The sequence below is a fragment of the Meles meles genome, chromosome 19 (assembly GCF_922984935.1).
Source record: "Meles meles chromosome 19, mMelMel3.1 paternal haplotype, whole genome shotgun sequence".
NCBI classification, from domain to species: Eukaryota; Metazoa; Chordata; class Mammalia; order Carnivora; family Mustelidae; genus Meles; species Meles meles.
In genome coordinates this window covers 44671813-44690487 of record NC_060084.1, presented here as the reverse complement: position 1 = coordinate 44690487, position 18675 = coordinate 44671813, and the positions used below count along the sequence as shown (strand labels likewise).

General features: G+C 56.9%; 1 protein-coding gene across 6 annotated transcripts in view; it reads right to left on the bottom strand.

The window, feature by feature from the left end:
* Positions 1-3417: 3417 nt before the first annotated feature.
* Positions 3418-18675, bottom strand: part of SIPA1L3 (signal induced proliferation associated 1 like 3) — a 232757-nt gene continuing 217499 nt past the window's right edge. For all 6 annotated transcript variants that reach the window (XM_045989262.1, XM_045989260.1, XM_045989263.1 and 3 more), the window contains 6 exons: positions 15235-15400; positions 14213-14462; positions 11688-11831; positions 6495-6630; positions 4701-4782; positions 3418-3571 (listed from right to left, as the gene is read on the bottom strand). In XM_045989262.1, coding sequence (XP_045845218.1) covers positions 3428-3571; positions 4701-4782; positions 6495-6630; positions 11688-11831; positions 14213-14462; positions 15235-15400 — 922 coding nt within the window. In that variant the 3' untranslated portion in view covers positions 3418-3427. The remainder of the gene's footprint in view (positions 3572-4700; positions 4783-6494; positions 6631-11687; positions 11832-14212; positions 14463-15234; positions 15401-18675) is intronic.

Here is an 18675-nt window from a genome sequence, read left to right as displayed (position 1 = left end):
AGGGGTGATGGGCGGGAGAGTGAGACTAGGGGAGTGTCCAAGAGGGCACCCGCTGGAGAGATGGGGACGTGGCCAGGGAAGTTGAAAACTGGGGCAAGATGGGGAAGGGACCAGCAGGGCACAGTGTGGGTGCGAGTTGCGGGGCGTTGGACGTTGGTGTGTGTCACAGGCGCCAGGAGAGGATGTGAGAACAGCTTGTTCCACCGTTCCCATGCAGGGTGGGGGGGAGGGCGGCACGGGGAGAGGATGGGGCCTCAAGGAGGGTGGAGACTGGGAGAGTGTCTGGAACACTCTAGAATTTTTAGGAGATGTGGAAATAGCTGGTCCACCTCCTCTGGAAAAAGGATATATACCCGTTTTGGAAAAAGATATTCTTTGGGGGGGGGAGGGGAGAGGCTGAGTCAGAGAAGCATCAGGTTTTAGCTCAGAGATGAAGATTCAGTGACAGGTAAAGGGGTGAGGTGGGCCAGGAAGACTTAGCCACCTGGCCAGCCAGCCCTGTCACGAGGCTGGGCTGCTTCTTGGATCCGGACTTCCCACAAGAGGCTATACCTTAGATTTTGGAATTATGAGATTCAGAAAATCAGTGAGACCCTGATCCTCAGGTCAAACTTTAAGTGTTTCAACAGGGCAGCTGCGGAGCCGGGCCGGGAGAGCCCCTAGAGGGAGGTGTGGCCCAAGGACGAAGTTACGGGGTACCCCCGCCTCATTCTGTCCACCCCCCCCGCCCCCGCCCTGGAAGCAGAGGCTGATTTGCACCCAAAACCACCCAGATGACAGGCAGTGGCAGTGGGAGGCCTCCTCCCACCGAGGAGGGCGTGGATATGCAAATAAGCCAGCGCCAGGAGGGTGTGGCCTGGGAAGGCCGCAGCCAAAAGAGGCAGGGGCCCCTTGGCTCTGCGTCCCGCTGCAAAGGATTTACCGAGCTGGAAATCCGGCTGTCTGTACAACCTCCACATTTTTAAAAGTTTGACCACTAAATCTAAAACCGGCACACTCCGTGGGCCTGATCTGGCTTTCTGGCCGTTAGAAATGATTTCCTTGGTGCAAACTCTCCCTTTCTTCAACTTAAGGACTTTTTACCTTCTGAGTGCTGGATTCCTGTCATTTGGGTTTCAAGGAAAGGAAGTCTGCAAGGCTGGTGCTGAGGGCAGAGTGTCTCTGTGTGTGCGTGTGTGTGTGAGAGCGAGTGAGCGAGCATGAGCATGCAGAGAGCAAGCGGGCATTTGGGACAAGTGGGACAGGAGGAGGGGGCTGATGGTGGAGCACACCCTCCCATCAGTGACTCCAGGCAGCTGCCCAGCCAGTGAACACACAAGCCATTTCTATGAAACATTTATTTCCTTTGAAACCTCCAGAAACATGCCAGAAAATCTCAAGACCGGGATAGAAAAAAAAAAAAAAAAACCAATAAAGAATAAAAAAGCCAAATGAAACAAAATCAACATATGAAAAAAAAAAAACCCCTGCTATCTTCAAGCCTTCAGAGAGAACGCCAACCTCAAATTAAATAGATTTCTTTTGCAGAGATCCTTAAAAAAATAACAGAAAACAAAACCAAAAACAAAATCATAATTTACACTTGTCAATGTACATGATTAGGTCCCCAAAATGATTTGAATGATCTGAAGATACGAGGAGAACTTAAAAAAAGGGAGGGCAGCCTCCAGGTTAGGGTCCAAGGAAAGGGCCGTGGAGTGGTCCTGGAGAACCCTTCCAAAAAGGGGGTGGGGAAGAGGGGCAGAGATATCACAGTAGTTGGCCAGGGCTGAAGACCAAGGGGGTCCCCCCTTGCGGCGCTCCCCTCTCACTGTGCGGGTGAGGGGCGGGAGATGGCAGATCTGAGGGCTTCTACTGGGCTGCCGTTGCTGGGGTCAGAGGGTAATCACAGGGAGACAAGAGTGCCCTTTCCTCTTGCCCTTGCTGGCCCACCCTGGCAAATCTCCAAGCACCTGTGTCCTGTGCGGTCCCCACAGCCCCCTTCCCTGAGGTTTCGGGCCCCAAAGAGAAAGTGGTGGGGTCTCTGGACCAGGGTTGGGCCACCTGGTGCTGGCTTCCAGCCCAGAGAGTGCTGCCTGGACACGGGCCAACTCCCCCTGCCTGGGGCCTCCCCAAAGGGGAAAGCCCACCAGCCTGCTCCCCCTGTGTCTGCATCTCTCTGGAGTCCTCCCACTGAGTCCCAGCCAGTAAGGGACACACCTTGATCCTCAGCTTGAGGTTGGGGGGAAATCCACAGACTGTGGCCATCCAGACTTGTTCCGGCGCAACTCCACATGAAAAAATAAATATATATATATATATCTTTTTTGTTTTTAAAGGAAAAAAAAAGAAACTCTGTTTCCTGGGTGAACAGCATAGTACCGCTCTGGCGTGGCTGACTGGCAAGCTGCCCCTTATTGCCTTTAGAGACGAGCGTCCCGTGGGGGTTCACATGGCAAAGCACTCCCCGGGGGAGCACAGTGAGGGTGTCCAGACGTCCGCTCCCTTGTGAAAGGGAAAACAAAACCAGAGAGGAGACGAAGGCTGTTTTCTCTCCAGCCCTGACCTCAGGGCTGCGTGGAGCCCCTCCTGGTGCGGTGGGAGTGGGCGGGGAGGAGAGATGGGGCTTTGAGGCCTGGGGCCTGGGCAGGAGTTGGAAGGTGGAAGGGCCCAGGCCCAGGCGCTGTGGCCTCTGGCGGTCGAGGGGCTGATACAAAAAAGATTGTAGAAACTGTCCCAAGTGTGCAAATAGTTTCCCCTCAGAGACGCTGACTCTGGATGCTGGGGCTTCCTCTCTCCATCCTGGGGTCCCAAGAAAAGAAATGAAATTCGAAGAAAGTGCTCCTGGCGTCTTTTTGGAAGAATATGGTTGGAAGGGGTTCATGTCCGTGCTTTCTGGAGCGAGTGCACCGGGACTGCACCGGAACTGAGAGTCCTGGCCGCTGTCCACAAAGGCCCTCCTCTCTGGGGTCTGGGGAAGCTCAGGCCAGCCTCACACTGATTTCTCATGCAGGGGGCTCGGCCCCACAAGCCCAAACTCTGTTGTATGCAGTGAAGAAACCTGGTTTGTGGACTCCTGGAGCTGTGGGGTTTGGAGACACACGCCAGCCCTCCCTCCCTCCCCTTCCTCCAGCTTCTGATGGCTTGGTCCCAGGAAAAGGATAGATGGGCCCCTGGAAGCCGGGGTGGGCACGGTTCAGTGTCCAGGGACCAGAGCTGGGCAGTTCAGATGGTGGGCCTGAGACCGGGTCACCTTGTGGGGCCAGAGGGCCCCGAGAAGACGGCAGCGCGCAGCCCCAGTGAGGCCTACTGCCGCCCACGGTCTCCGTGTCCACGAGGAGGGCAGTGGGGCCCTGGCTGGGTCATCTCGGTCACGCCCGCACCCAGGGAGCGAGCTGAGGGAGATGGGAGAGCGGGAGCCCGCAGCTGGCCCGGCCAGGGAGCCGCCTCAGAGCTCCTTCTTCTCTCTGCAGAAGATCTCGGCGAACTTGCGCAGCTGCTCGCTGGCGGCCTGCGACTCCTCCTGCAGGCGCTGGTTGTTCTGTCGCAGGCTGGCCACCTCTGACTGCAGCACTGCCTTGTCCTGCTTCTCCTGTGGGGCGGGGCTGGTGTCAGAGGGTGGGCAACGCCGGGCGCCAGGTTCAAATCTTGGCTCGGCAGCTAAGCAACACCTCATCTCTCTGGACCGTCCCCCTCCACTCTTAGGACACAGACCTCACTGTGATCATGATCACCTCAGTTTACCTTCATGGCCACCCACGGACTTGGGGACTGCTGTCGGCCTCAGGTTCCTGGAAAAGGAGACCCAGCCTTGCACAGCAGGAGGGGAGCTGGGATATGGAGGATGCGGGCTGCTTGTATGGGCTCCACTGGCCCTTCGGAGATGCCCTTCCAGGCTCCATGACACCCCAAGGCAGCCGACTTGTCCCGTGTCACGCAGTATTACATGGGGGGACTGGAACCAGGGCCCCTCGGATTCCTGTGCTCAAGACTCGCACAGTATATTCTGCCCCCTTTTTGTCTTTTACCCAAAAGTCTATGAAGCACCAAGTAGAAGTTCTCTGCCCTTACTTCTCTCCTCCTTCTACAGCCTCGAGGTTAAGGACAAGGAACAATCTGGAATGGTGCCGTCTAAGTAACTCTGACCCACATTAAACTTTTTTTTTTTAGGTATGATGATGTTCTAGACAAGAGTCCTGCACCTTGCCTGGTTTCTGCTTGAGTGACTAGACTTCTTTTGTATGTCAGAAAATATCCAGATGATCGGCTGCAGAATATTCCCCGGCACGGCGTCTTGTCCTTTACATAACTGCGCTCCTGGGGAGGGACGGCTGCACTGATGCCAAAGTTTTATTGCCAACAGAGCAGCAGCAAGCATCCCTGCTCACCGATCTCTGTCCCCTTGCCTGAAGTTCTGCTGGACACATTCCCACAAGCAGAATTGTGAGATCGACAAGATACACAATCACATTTTTTTTTTAAATAAATATTGTCCAACTGCCCTCCGAAAAGGTTGAGCCAATTTGTTCTTCCTCCAAGAATTTAGGAGAATTCTCTCCGTGTGTTTACCAAACTTTGGTATTGTCACTTTCTACTCTTTGCTCTCGACTACATTCAAAGCTGGGTGGTCTCCCCAAGAGCGGGCAGGGTGGTGGGGAGTGGACAGGAGCGTCTGCCTTGCTGCCCGCCACCGCTGAGGGCTGGCTGCCTGGCGGCCTTACCTTCTGGAGATCGGTGTGCAGCTGCTTCAGCATGACCTCCAGCTGGTACACCTTGCCTGTCAGGTCCAGGGGAGGCTCCTCGCTGGAAGGACAAGGGATGGGGTGAGACTCAAGGCCCCCCCAGGCTCCGGGGAGGGTTCCAGACCCACAGCTGGGAGGAACACGGGGGCCAGGACCCTCTGGTCCCTGAAGTTCTGGGGAGCCCTGTTCTTGCTGGGGTCCTGAGAGGGGCCTGGAGGAGCTCTGAGGGGAGCTTGTAGCCAGGCCTCCTCCCTGCCACGCCTCCCAGAGAGGGGCCACCTGTGGATGTGGACGGGGGCTGTGGCCACCTGTGGAAGGCTGTGTGTGTGCCCCCAGGCACAGACCATGCGCATATTTCCGGGAGAAATTCCTCCCAGTGTAAGTGCCTCACATGGCACAACACAAGGAGCCCACCCCGCAGACATGCACTGAGCACCAGCAGACCTGGGCCCTGCGTCCGCAGTGGGCAACAGGACAGGAGGGCCTGCCCTCGGGGACAACAATAAAGAACACCGACAACACCGCCCTTCCAGAGAGACTGCCCTGCGCTGGGAACAGTCTCAGTGTAACACAGCTCCTGGCCCAATGTGATCCGGGAGGTCACCGTGTCCTTACCCCCGACCCCCACCACAGAGTGGGGAGCCCAGCCTGTGGCTCCTCCTTCGTGCAGCTCCCCCGCCCTGGCCTGTGGGGCCCCTGAACAGGACAGGGGGCAGCTCAATCCCTCCAGTTGGCTCCATGAGGCACAGTGGGGGTGCCGGGGAGAGGGTGGGCTGCAGCAGACCAGAAGGGAGAGAGAGGCGAGTGGACTCAGCCCACCTGCCTTCCTGCCACTTCTGCTCCCTCCCTGGTCCTGGGGGCCTGCAGCTGCAGGAGAGGTGGGAGGCAGGTGGGAAAGGGTCACCAGCTCAGGGGTGAAGGGAATGCAGGTGCACCCAGCCCGTTCCTCCCCCTGCAGCATCACTGTCTGCAGCCGCCTCCTCCCTGTGATCATAGTTGGGCCACATCTCTGGTGCAGGTTGAGTTCTAAAGCCAGTGAAAGAGGGGTGTGAAGAGTCAAAAAAAAAAAAAAAAAAGAGTCAGAAGAACCAAAATTTCAAAAACCCCTTCATTTCGTGCTGATGTGCACGAAAGCCCGCATGGCGAGGGGTGCACATGAGTGTGAAGAGCGCTGCTTAAATCCATGGACATGCAAACACGCCCTTTCCATTTGGTCTCCCTCTTCCTCATTGTTTTTCCAGCCAAGTGAGTGCAGTCAGATATGTGGCGGACAGACAATGAGATGTCGGTCTCCTCCTCCCTCCCCAGGAAGCCTCGAGAGGGCAGGGCTAGGGCCTCAGTCCCCGCTGGGTCCACAGAGAGCCCTGGGGAGAGGTGCCCATCTGCACAGTTCAGGAATTCTGTGTGTAGAGAAGACCCAGGAGCAGACAGAGGGGAGATGAAAGCCAGGGAGGAAGGGACCAGGGTGTGGTGCAGGGCAGGGCACCGCTCAGACTTTCATGACTTAGAAGCAAACCGATGGTATTGATTACAGTGTAGTCTCCATCCATGGGGCTGGGGCTGACCTGGGCCCGGTCAGCACTGCGTCCCGGTGCTTGGATTACTCCCCAGTCTGTCAGGGGAGAAGGGCAGACGTCCCCACCTCGCCAACTAATGCTAGAGGGGGAGGTGGCAAATGGGGGCAGCAGCTGTCCCTCACCTGCCTGCTGGGCAGGGGTCTGGGTTGTAGGGACCCAGGTTGCCAGCCTCCACGTGTTCCCAGGGAAACCTCACCTCATGGTAGGGGTGGTCCTGGGGGTGGGGGGCCCCCTCTCCAGGCTCAGGTGGCTGTGGACAGGACTGTGTGCAGGTGGGACCTCCGGGCTCAGAGCTGGGTCATTGAGGGAGAAAAGTGAGACGGCTCTTTGCACTGCCCAGAAGAGAGAGAGAGGTCAGCAGGGCTCCCTGTTCCTCTGCCCCCAGTACCCCCGCCCCACTGACTCGCCACCTCCCCCCCATCACACACACCTCCCAGCCAAACCACTCTGACACTCCCAATCGTTTCTGTTCGATCACACAGGCATTTAGGATGGGTTCCTACCCCAAAACCCAATCAAGTGACTCCAAAAAAATCCCATCCTGACTCTGAGCAAGCTTTTAGAACCAATGGCCGGTTTAGACCAAAGGCAAGGGATAGGAAACAAGTTAAACGACAGTGTCAGAGAGTAACCATCCAAACTCGGCATGAACGACCTGGTTCCATCAACAAGTAAATAGCATGAAAAAAGTGGAGTTGAGGCTGGGCGATGAGTCGGCGGGGAGGTGTTTGCACTGTGGTTTTGAGAAACTTTGAGAAGTTTCAAAAGCAAAAAGAGAAGCAAGACAAGGGATACGATGCATAGTGAAGAGAGAAAAGAAATCCCCTGGTTGTTGAAGCTGATTCTGGGGTCCCACCCTAAACTTGCCTTGGGGACAGGGCCCGGGCACCTGCATTTTTAAACAGGGACTGGGAGGTGATCTGTGAGGGTAGGAACTGGCAGCGGCCAGACCCTCCCCAGAGAGCCGCTGGCTCAGTAAGACAGGGACAGTGGAGTGTGTGGGCACAGAAAACCAGGGGCTGGGTCCCTGCATGCCGCCTGGGCAGAGGTGCCACCAGGAGCTCAGTGGCACAAGGCAGGCCCCCGATTCAAGTTTTGACATTTTAAAAAAGTTTTTATGTTTTTTGAAGATTTTAAAATTTATTTGAGAGAGACTGAGAGGGCAAGAAAACACGAATGGAGGGAGACGGAGAGGGAGAGAGAGAAGCAGGCTCCCCGCTGAGCAGGGAGCCCAATGCGGGGCTCGATCCGAGGACCCTGGGACCAAGACCTGAACCGAAGGCAGATGCTTAACCCACTGAGCCACCAGGCGGCCCAGGTGTTGACGTGTCTTACTACCATCAATGGTGACCTTGCTTCCTTGGCTAAGGTGCTGTCCGCCAGCTTTCTCCACTGTGAAGTTACGACTGTTCCTTTCCAACAGTCACTTTGTTAGGAGCAAGACGCTGAGGCCAGCCCACTCCCAACAGCGAGGGGAACAAAGCCTCCCCTCCTGGAGGGCTGAGTATGAAAGCACTTGGGGACTGCACAGTCATTCATAAATATTTGGGGTAGATGCTTCGAGGCTACACAAACACCCCGCTTCTGCATCAAGTCTCCCCACTAATCTTAGCAATCATCACTCCTTACTGTGCTATTTTAACGATGCCTTTCTGCTGTCATACAGCTGTCTGTTTAGTTACCTGCTTACGCGAGTATGGACTCGTGGACATTTGCTCTAGTCTTTGGGTCAGAATCCAGTACTGCTCGTATTTATTATGTGGTTCAACTGCTCTGACTTTGGCCATCGGGAAGCTCTTCAGGATGGCTCCTGGGTCCCCCTCCCCCTGCCAAAGCATTTCCTTACTTCCTAGCCCCATAAGTGGGATCCCCTTTACTTTTTTTTCTGGAAGATTTTGAAGCAAACCCCAGATATCTCTGTAGATCACCCGTAGAAGCTTCCCTAGGCCATAGCTACCATGCCACGGACAGACCTGCCAAAGTGGACAGTTCCTTTAGTCTCTTCCATTTGTTTGAGTCCCACAGGATAATGCACACACATGGTCCCCAACCAAGCTCACAGGCTGCTGAAACCGCCCTGAGCCCATTCCACAGCCGGCCCCCCTCCCGCCAGCCCTCCTTCCTGCTCCGCAGGGGAAGTAGCTGCCACTGTGGCATCAGTGTTTCCTTCCACGCTTTTTGGCTACAGCGTCCCACATCACCCATTACCTAACCTTCCGTGTGGCTGCTGGGGTTCATTTATTTTCACAGAGGAGGGGGAGCAAGCTCCCTAGGGGACCCTGATGCACCAACTCGCTCCCCCAGCTTTCTCCCAGGTGGTGCTGGCTCCTCGGGCAAGGTGCGGGGAGTGGCTGCGGGGGAGGGGGCTCGGGCTGCCCCAGCCCCTCCCAGAAGCCCACAGCTGGGGCTCAGCGTCTGGACAGACAACAGGACAGCGACTGGCAGCATCTGGGTCTTCAGGGACCACCCGGAGCCTCCCCGCTGCTTCCCACAGACCAAGTGGTCTTGGCCCCAGGAGGCCTGGACACCCGTGGGGAGAGAGGAGGTGGCCCCACAGCCTGGCATCCCTCCTGGGACCCACCCCCACACTCCCCATGCTCCTCCATCAGATAAAGAGTCAGCGGTTCAGGGAACCCAGGGGGTGAGAGCCCCCTGAGAACCCTGGGGAGACCCAGAGAGTCCAACTGATAAAGGCCCTCAGATTCTCTTCCTGGATCCTGCACCTGGGGTTGAAAACCTAAACATCCTTAGGGACGTGCTTAAGTGTTCGTTCATAAGTGCGGTCAGTCTGTGCAAACCCATCAATGCTCAAGACCAGCCTACGGTAGGAGCATCACCTTGACTTGAGCAAACTAAGGCAGCAGAGGCCAACCAGTCGTCACCCGGCTCATCGGCAGCGAAGCCGGGGCTCTGCCTTCCCTTTTCACCACACCTGACCCTTCCTCTCTGGGGAGACGAGGATGCCTTCACATGTCACATCCTGTGCTGGCCCCACTCCTTCCCCTCCCTCCCAAAGTCCTGGACCTAAGTGACCTTCAGCTGGACACTGCCTGTGACTTGTAAGGGGACGTGAAGTCCTCGGGGCCGGCAGCATTGAGTCTGCGGCAGAATGAATGGGTAAAAAAAATGAACCAGCTCCCTTTCTGTCCCCCAAGTCACCCCCGCTTTCCCACTGTGGCTGCTCAGGTCGTGGGTAAGAGGCGAGGTCTGCCCACACCCCCACCAGGCTGGACGTACACGGGGTGATGGCCGACTGGGTCACACTTGGAGGAAAGGCCTCCCTGCACCAAGACTCCCGAGACGCGTGGGGATAAAGGGCACGTGCGCAGTCCATCTGGCAGCACGGGGCCCTGCACCCTTCCCCTGCTCACCCACAGGGTTACCCAACTCTGTCTCTGCACCTCTGAGGTGAAGAACTGCAGCTCAGTGAGTTATGACCCGAGTTCATCTCAATGAGGAGAGATCGAGCGCATGTACCCGAGTGTAAGAGCATCTAAGTTTCCTATTCTGCAACTGATCTACCTCCTCTGCCCATCTTTCTGGAGGGACAGTCAGGCCTGGGTTCGATTCCTCACCCTGTGTGTCTTTGGCCAGTTCGGGGACTCTCTACTCTGAGCCTCGGTTTCCTTATCTGTGAACGGGAATCCTCACATATCCCTGAGACCAGAGCTTAGAAAGTGATTCTGCAAGGCGGTAGAATGCTGGCTCCGTGGAGATACTCTATAATGTCACCGTGGCCATGTCACCTCCTCCTCCAAGTGTCGCGGAGCAACCCTCTTCTCCACCGTGGCGGAGGGTCAAAAGGGTCTGAAGGGTCAAGTTCACCTGCAGTATCGGGCCCCAGCTGACAGCCACTCCCCGGCTGGGGGTTCTGAGCCTAAGGTGGGGTTAGAGCAGAGGCCTGGCCTGGTGTTCTCAGACCGCTCTCTCTCCCACCCTGCCTTCACCCTGTGACGAGGAGAGGCTGCAGGAGAGGACAGGAGCGACCAAAGGAGCAGACACGGAGGGACGCTTCCTCCAGGCCACCTGCTAGGTGTGGACTGGCCCAAACATGGAAATAGGAAGGGTCTGGTTTAAGGGATCCTGCTCCGAGCCAGACCCATGCTGGGCACCCAGCAGTGACCAAGATGGCCCTGGGTCCTGTCCTCCCAGTCCAATGGAGAATACAGACCCATCACCAGGCAGCAGTGGCCCTGAGGGGTCAGGGCTCGGGGAGCCCAGAGCAGGTGTCAAATCCAGATTAGGGGCTATCAGGGAGGGCTTCCTGAAGGAAGGACAGCAAAACTATCATCTAAAAGATGAAAAAATGAGCCAAAAGACTAAGTTCATGTTGGTCAGGAATCGCCACAGGTCCCATTTTACAGATGAGGAACTAATGCTTATAAAGATAAAGGTGCGGGGTGCCTGGGTGGTTCAGTGGGTTAAGCATCTGCCTTTGGCTCAGGTCATGATCTCAGGGTCCTGGGATCGAGCCCCACATCGGGCTCGCTGCGTAGCAGGGAGCCTGCTTCCCCCCTCTCTCTCTGCTTGCCTATCTACTTGTGATCTTTCTCTATATATCAAATAAATAAAATCTTAAAAAAAAAAAAAAAGATAAAGGTGCTTGCCCAAGGTCACAGGGGAAGGAAAGAGCAGAGTACTAGCTATCCCTCATTACCTGTCTTCCCTTTTCCCATAAGAACAAATCCCAAATGTTTGTTGGCATATGGCCTCATGTCTCAGCCTGCTCTGGAGCTATTAGGCATGGCTGTGTGCGACGCTCCGGCCCACAGGAAGTAAGCATAGGGGAGGGTCAGGCTTGGGGACATGTCCGCTCTCCTGCTGCTCAGAGTTGGACACGGTGGCCTGCGCGCCAGCGTCCATCTCGGACCATGAGGGCAATGCCCCCGGAAATGGCAGAGCAGAGGGCACAAGGAGCTTGTACCCCGTACAAGGAAGCATTTGTGGAGGTGCCCCCCAGCCGAGCCCCCCACCCCAGGAATTTTCACCTGCATCAAACAGGTTTAAGTCATTGTTAACTTGGGTTTTCCGCCGCTTGCAGCCAAAGCAAACCTAAATACAGTTTGGAGGATGACAAGTTTGCCCTGTGATGTGGTATCAGGTACCCTCTGTTGAGGGCCTGTTCTGTGCCTGACGTGTTTCACACCCGGTGGTGTTTCACGGGACCCTCACTGCGGCCCCAGGCACGTTCCTATGCTCCATAGGTCAGACAGGCAAATACGCTTGCCCAGGACTGCACAGTGAGCAAGAGACAGGGCAGGATGTGAACTCTGTTCCCCCAACTCTGGATCCTGCGTGTACCCCACTTCAAAGCCCCAGGCCCCCGCTGATCCTTCTCGGACAGGGCAGCAGGGGAGGGATCGGGCCAGGCTGGGGGGAAGGTGCCTACCTTCGTAGGCCTTGGCCGCGTTCACCAGGCTGGACCACTCGAGGCCAGCAGCTGTGTCAGGCAGCGGCATCATCCCAGGGTCGAGGCGCCGCAGTGGCCGGTCCCGCCCGTCGGCCAGCGAGAGCTCCGAGGCAGAGATGGTGGCTGGGTAGGAAGAAGGGACATGGGAGGATGACAATGTGAAGGAAACAGAGACGTTCACCCATTCTCTTTCACCTTCTGTGTAGCTCTATAATGCTGTATCAGTGTTATAACAGCGCACATGATTAAGGAAATATATTGCCCTCATTAGAAGCTGCCAGATGCCAGCAGGTAAGCGGGTGGGAGTGTCAGGTGTTTATGGGGGTGGGGACAGGGTGAGAGGGACAGAGCAGTGGGAGGTGAAGTCAGAGGTGACAGGGCTGGACCGTGTGGGACCTCGTAGGTCAGGAGGACTTTGTCTTTCACTCTGTGTGGGACGGAGCCATAGGCTGGCTCTGGGCACGGGGTGGCAGGGTGGAGAGGGACACACACGGACATGTGACCAGATGCAGGTGCTCACAAGCTCCCCGGTTGCCTGTGGAGGCCAGACTGCGTGGGGGTGGAGAGCAGGGAGGCGGTGGGGGGCTGCCCAGGACAGGCCTGTGTGAGGCTGGGGGGGGGTGGGGGGCAGGAACAAATGGCAGGTCCTGGAACGATTCTGTGCGTGCAACCCAACGTACTTCCAGAAGCGGGGAGGTGAGCGTGGGCCAGAGAGAAGGGTGCATGGTGACTTCAGGATCCTGAAGCCGGCCCTGGGCTGGGGAGGTGGGGGGTGGGCCCCAAGTTTGTTTCTGGAGGAGGCAGTACCATCCCACAGACACAAGTCCGGGTCATCGTGTGTGGTCAGTGTCTGGTGGTGGTAGGGTCACTGTGGGGAGACCTGCTGGGTCCCTGTATGGAAGGCAGGGCAGAGAAAGAGGGCCCCGAAGTCTCTGGGTGTTGGGAGTGACGGTGGCAGCAGCTGCGTTTGCTGCAGCCATCGGCCGAGTCCCACGTGTTGGGCAGAGGCCCTAGGCCTTAGCTTGCTGACGCTTCACAGCTGCCAAAGGGAAGGGGACAGAGGACAGCAGCGGAGTGCAGGGAGGTCAGGAGGTGACTCAGGTGGGGAAGGCAGGGCCCAACCATGCTGGGCATGCTACGGGGACCATCTCACAGCCTCACCTCCAAGTAGCCGGGATGGAGGTGCTGTGATGTCCCCCGTGTTGTGGATTGGGAACCGAGGCTCAGAGCGAGATGCCTGGCTCGTGTTCACACTTGCTGGCTGGGGCACCTGGCTTTGAATTGCGCAGTCTGACGCTGCCGCTGCTCGAAGCCCAGCCCTGCCAGGCTTTGGGGTTCAGTAGGTCCCTGTTAATGCTCGGTCCTAACCCCAGTCGCCAGTCCCGAGATGCAGGTGTGACTTGCGGTAGGGTTAAAATGCTTGCTTCAGATGCAAGAATATGACAAGATACCAGATAACCAGGGCTTACTGCACGTATCAGGGATCGCACTACGTGCCTCCCGCGTATGAAGGCATCTGCGTCTTGGTTTAGCGCGGTGAGGGGTAGGTGCACCTTGAGCTGAGAGGGGGGAGGAGCAGGAGCAGGCTCAGGGGCGGGTCCACCTCCATGATACCGGACACGGGCCTCAGCCAGAACCCCTACGCAGACACATCTCTGAAGTGGAGATCTGTCTGCACTGGAGGGCGCTGTGCTGGTGCTATTACACACCGGCCCCCCAAAAGGCTGGGCAGCACCCCGCAGTCATGCCAGGGACCTGCAATGAAGTCACGATCCCTCGCACCATGTGGGGGCACAATAGACAAACAGTCCGTGGCCATCTGGGTTGGGTTTTGCTGCTCAATGAACCTGGCCCAGACTTCTGCATCGTCTCTCAGTTTTGGAGCCTTTGGGGTAGTGAATAGGGACTGGCGGAGGGGAAGAGGGGGGCCGAAGCAGGGCCCACCCCAGCCGGTGCACAGGCTTTGACGGGGCCCGTGTGCACTGTGCCCCCTTCGTGGGGGATGCTGGGTAAATAGTCGCTGGGTGAATAAAAGGATGGATGAGTCACACCTTTACACCTCCTCCCTCCAAGAACTGGCAGACTTGGGGGGAATCAGGTAAGTAAATAAACATTTATGGAACCATCTGCTTGGTGTTGGAACACGGAGCTGGGGGAGCAGCAAAGGGGAAGCCCGACTCTCAGGGTCCTCCTGTCTACAGCTGCAGGGGCTGACCACCCCCCTCTCCGGCCTCAGATGACTCCCATCTCTGGGGAGTCCAGGCTTCTAGCTAGGTGGCCCCCAGGAGACCCCCCAATGTTAGCCGATGCTCGGCTAACAACTCCCTTCTCTGTAGGTGACACCACCAGTACCCCCTGAAGCTCCAGCGCACTCCAGCTCCCCGCCTCGGCTGACACCTCCACAAACGACCTCTGGTCGTTAGTCCCCCACTTCCCAAGGCTGGTGAAGCATCCCCCCCCCCCGCCCCCACCCCCACCCCTGGCCCCAGCGCGCCTGGGCTCACATTTCTTCTCCGGGAAGCCGTTGCCTGTGGCGGGGACCGTGCTGGGGCTGCCGCTGCCGCCGGCCGGGTGGGGGTGCTGGTGCTGGCGGCGGGCGGGCAGCGTGCTGGAGGGGAAGGCGCAGGTGCTGGTGAAGAGCACGTCACTGGGCAGGCCCGGCTCCAGGCCGGCAGGGCTGGCAAAGCTGGGCTCCCGCCGCCCGCTGCACAGGCTCTCATCGGACAAGGTCCGCTGCAGGCTCTTCTGCGGTGACTGTTGGTGAGACAGGGACGGTCACACGGCATGGTTCTGGCCTGCCTCCCGGTCCCTGTCCTCACAGGTGCCACTTTGTCCTGGACAGCCATGCGTCTTACCCACCCAGCATCTGTCTCTGTCCCTTTCTGCTCAAAGCACCTCAAGTTTCCACTGGGGATGCCTCCTCCTGCTCCAGCGGTTAGGGAAGGCGGGGTGACCTAAGCTGGACTAATGGGAGCCAGTCACTGGCAGGGGCCAGTGGGGACACCTCGGTCCCACAAGAGCGTAGCCAAGCCAGAGCAGACCGGGACAAGAAGGAAGAGAAGCCCAGTGTCGAGGGACTACGGGAGCCTGATGGTTCCCCTGCCTTTGGGGAACAAGAGACTGAATTTCCCCTGGGAACCCCTCCCCCACTCTTGGTCCACGCAGTTTGGGTGGCTGGAGGCTGCTTCCACTCTGGGCTCCGGGAGAAGGACACGAGAGCCAATAAAAGCATCGCTTTCCAGTCACGTGAGCTATCCTAGCACGGAAGGAATCCCCCACGTACCTAGGATTTGGGCCCCTGGGATCTGGTCTCTGACCCCCGTGAGGACCTGACTCTGGGCTATGAAGCCACAGACCCCAAATGGGGGTGGGCTGCCACCACTGCCGCAGGTGGGGGCCACGGGCAGGGGGAGGCCGGACTGAGCACAGGCAGTGTTGTCCTCCTCCCTCGCCCTCCCATGACCACCTGCCCCACCCCCCGATTCTGTGTGCGAGCACGCATGCGGCGGGGGCAGCCTCCACATACCCCCGCATCTCTCTCCTGCTCGGGTGCCAGGTTGTCCATGATGATGAGTTTCTTCAGGTCGTCCTCAATGGTGGATTTGTAGTTCTTCCGCGGGGAGCGGAGGTCTCGGAGGGATGCCCTCAACCGTGGCTGCCCGAAGACGTTTTTCGTATTAGTGTCCACCTGCCTGGAATGAGAGGATCGGAGTCAGAGGGGCCTCGGGGAGGCTCGTGCTGTTTCTCAAAGCGGTCCTGACCCAAGAAGGCCGACAGCCCCCCGGGAGGGGCCGCCGGCCTTCTCCTCTTTGCCTGCTGGGAGTGAGCCAGAAGAGGGTTCACATTTATTCTGTCCACTCACTCATCCCACAAGATTTCCTGGGAGCCTGCCTGTTCCAGGCGGACGACACACAGCAGTGAACATGGAGCTGACCTCCAGTTACGGAGACCCATGAGGAACAGACGGACAGGATGAGAGATCCCATAAGGTGAGGCAGAAAGAGGAGTTCCGAAGAAAGAGAACGCCAGGTCAATGGGGAGGGAGCAGCGGGGATGGAGTGTGGCTCTTCTGAGGGGGTGAGAACGGAGGGAGCCCACAGGGTAGAAGAGCACTGTACTCGGAGGGAAGCAGGGGCTGGGCTGGGAAGGGGTCAAGCCTGGTGAGTGAGGAGAGGAGCAGGTGGTGAGTGAGGACAGGGAGGGGATGACTGGTGCAAGGCAAGGTCTGGGGGTGGGGGGGACAGACCTCTCAGGGACTCATGAGCCTCAGGGGATTGCCTCGGGGAAGGAAGCCTCTGAGATTCTGAGCTGGTGAGTGTGAGGTCCTAGACTTGTGTTGTAGAAGTATCGCTCTGGTGGCTGGACAGAATAGTGACCCTTATGGAAGTAGGGCCAAGCACGTGGGGAGACTGTGAGAAAGTTCTTGCAGTTGTTCAGGTGGGACGAGGGTGGCCCAGACCAAGGCTTCCAACCGCAGGAGAGGGATGCGGTCTCAGGAGGTCGCCCAGAGAGATAGTCTCCTGGGGGTCAGGGTCCCATGGGTGAGTGCGGGGCCACGGATAGCAGACCTCTGGCCGAGTGCTCCAGGGTCTGTTGTCAGATGTCCCTAACTTGGGTTTCCTCCTCTGTCATATGGGGAAAGAGGGTTCATGAATCTTGGGGTGGCCAGGAGGATCCAGAGACGAGGCACCTAAACCCCAGCCAGGGCCCTGGAGCCCCCTCACTGTCACTGCCGCTGGGGCTCCCATTCCAGAAGCTGGTCTGTGAGCCCGGATCACTGGGATCCCATTTTCTTCAGCACCCAAAGCCAACCCCATAATGTCTTCCAGAACACTCTGCCATCTAAGAGCCATCGAGGCACAGCCTAGAGTTAAATTCAGGAGCCACGGAGGTGAACAGTTGCTGCTATGGGACCGCAGACAGGTGGCCCCATCTGGAGAACGTGTTGACCTTGCAGCCCTGTGGGGACTACTGCTAATGGCCTGGCTAGGACCCGATGGCAAACACTTGGGAGAGGGGGATGCTCTTGTAGCTGCTGACCTGAGGCTGGTCCCAGGCCGCACACCCCTCAGCTGCTCCCTGGCCCTCTCCTGGGACCTCCCCTGAGGCCTCCTTCTCCTTTCTGGCTCAGCCCTCAGGCTCAGGCCTTACTTCCCTGGCGAAGACTGGGTCCTGGACCTAAAGTGTCCCAGCAGAGAAATAATGACAGCTGACAGCCCTCACTGTGTACCAGGCCCTGTCCACCAGCCCAAGGGCTTCATGTATGCGAACTTGTTCAATCTGTACACCAGCCGTGATCACGATCACCCGCTTCACAGGCGGGAGACTGAGGTGCAAGGAGACTAAGTAATTGTACAGTAGGTGTCCAAGGTCACACAGCCTGTGTGAGTGAAGGAGTTGGGATTCCAGCCGAGGTCACCAGGCTATAGAGCCCACAGGTATCACCGCTGAACTTGACCACCGTGTCTGTATCACAGATGTGGCACAAAAATGATGAACCGGGGATGCCTGGGTGGCTCATTCAGTTAAGTGTCTGACTCCTGACTTCGGCTCAGGTCACGACCTCAGGGTCGTGGGATTGAGTCCTGTGTCAGGCTTCACACTCAGTGCAGAGTCAAGCTTGAGGATTCTCTCTCCCCCTGCCTCTATCCCTAACCCCCAAATAATAAAGAAAATCTTAAAAAAAAAAAAAGACATATAGTGTGTGGGGAGCATAACTGCATTTGGTTTAGTAATACTCTTTTAAATGCAGAGAAAACGTTCTGGGGGAAGGTATGAAGGATGGTACATGACCCCTGGGAAGCCAGGAGTCTTTCTAGGAGGTGGAAAAATGGGACTGTCCCTTCTCATCTGATACCCATCTGAACTGTCTCAATTTATTTTACCACACGTTATCACTTGCCAGAACAATAGCCATTTTAAAAACTAGTTTTTTTAAAAAAAGGTGACCCCTGGAATTTATCATTTTGTAACTCAAGAATGAAAGTGTCTTTGGACCCAGGAAGAAAGAGGATGTCTAGGGCTCCCGAGCGTTTTGAAGTTTGCATTTTTCTCATTTTCTCAGCTGCCACCTTGGGGTTTTAACAAAAGAAGGAAGAGAGGATGGCAAGTTTCTCCCCGTCAGGTCGTACTCCTCACTAAATTAGAATTCCAGGTCTAGGGTAAATCTGGTTCCATCCCAGTGTTCTCTGAAGTGTGTTCTCTGGGTGAAATGAAAAGCTTTAGAGCCCAAAGAGAGAAAAACGGAGAGACGCAGAGGACAAGCATACACCCCAACGAGTATGTGGTTCCTCCTCTGGGAGCTGGAAGGGGGCTCAGCCCTCCTCCTTCCAAAGGGATTTCACAGTTTCCCAGAATCCCCTGCGGGGGGTGTGTGGTGGAGCATGTGACTCAGTATAGGGCATGTCCTGTGTTGTGCCCACCTCCCCTGGAGAGGGAGCAGGCTGGGACTTTAGCCCATCTATGGCAAAAAAGGGACACTGTTTATGAGGATGGCATTCTGGGAGGGGCTTCAGACGTGCACGCTCCCAGCCCTCGGGGCTCTACTTCTGGGGTATGTCCTTCAGAAAGGCCAGTGTGAACCTATGCGTGCCAAGTATATGGGGACATTTAATGGGGTGCTGTCCGTCAAGCAAACACAGACCTGGCCCGCAGGGGAAGGGTGAGGCCCCATGGAATCAGGGCGTCTAGCTATTAAAGAGAGGTGCAGCTGGGGCACGTGACATAGACAGAGGTTCTCCCAGATCCGTCACAGGAATAAAGAAGTGGTATGTATAGCGTGAAAGCTTTTTTAGAAAACAAAGCCTACATATAGCTTAGTTTGATATATTAAAACCTACCAAACTCTCGGTTCCAAAAGATGGGTATTTGGGGGATTCACTTTCTAAAAATGTGCCTCATCACAACCCATGAAATCCTTGATAATCTGCCCCGCCCTGCCTCTGCCCTCGTCTCTCCTCCCACACAG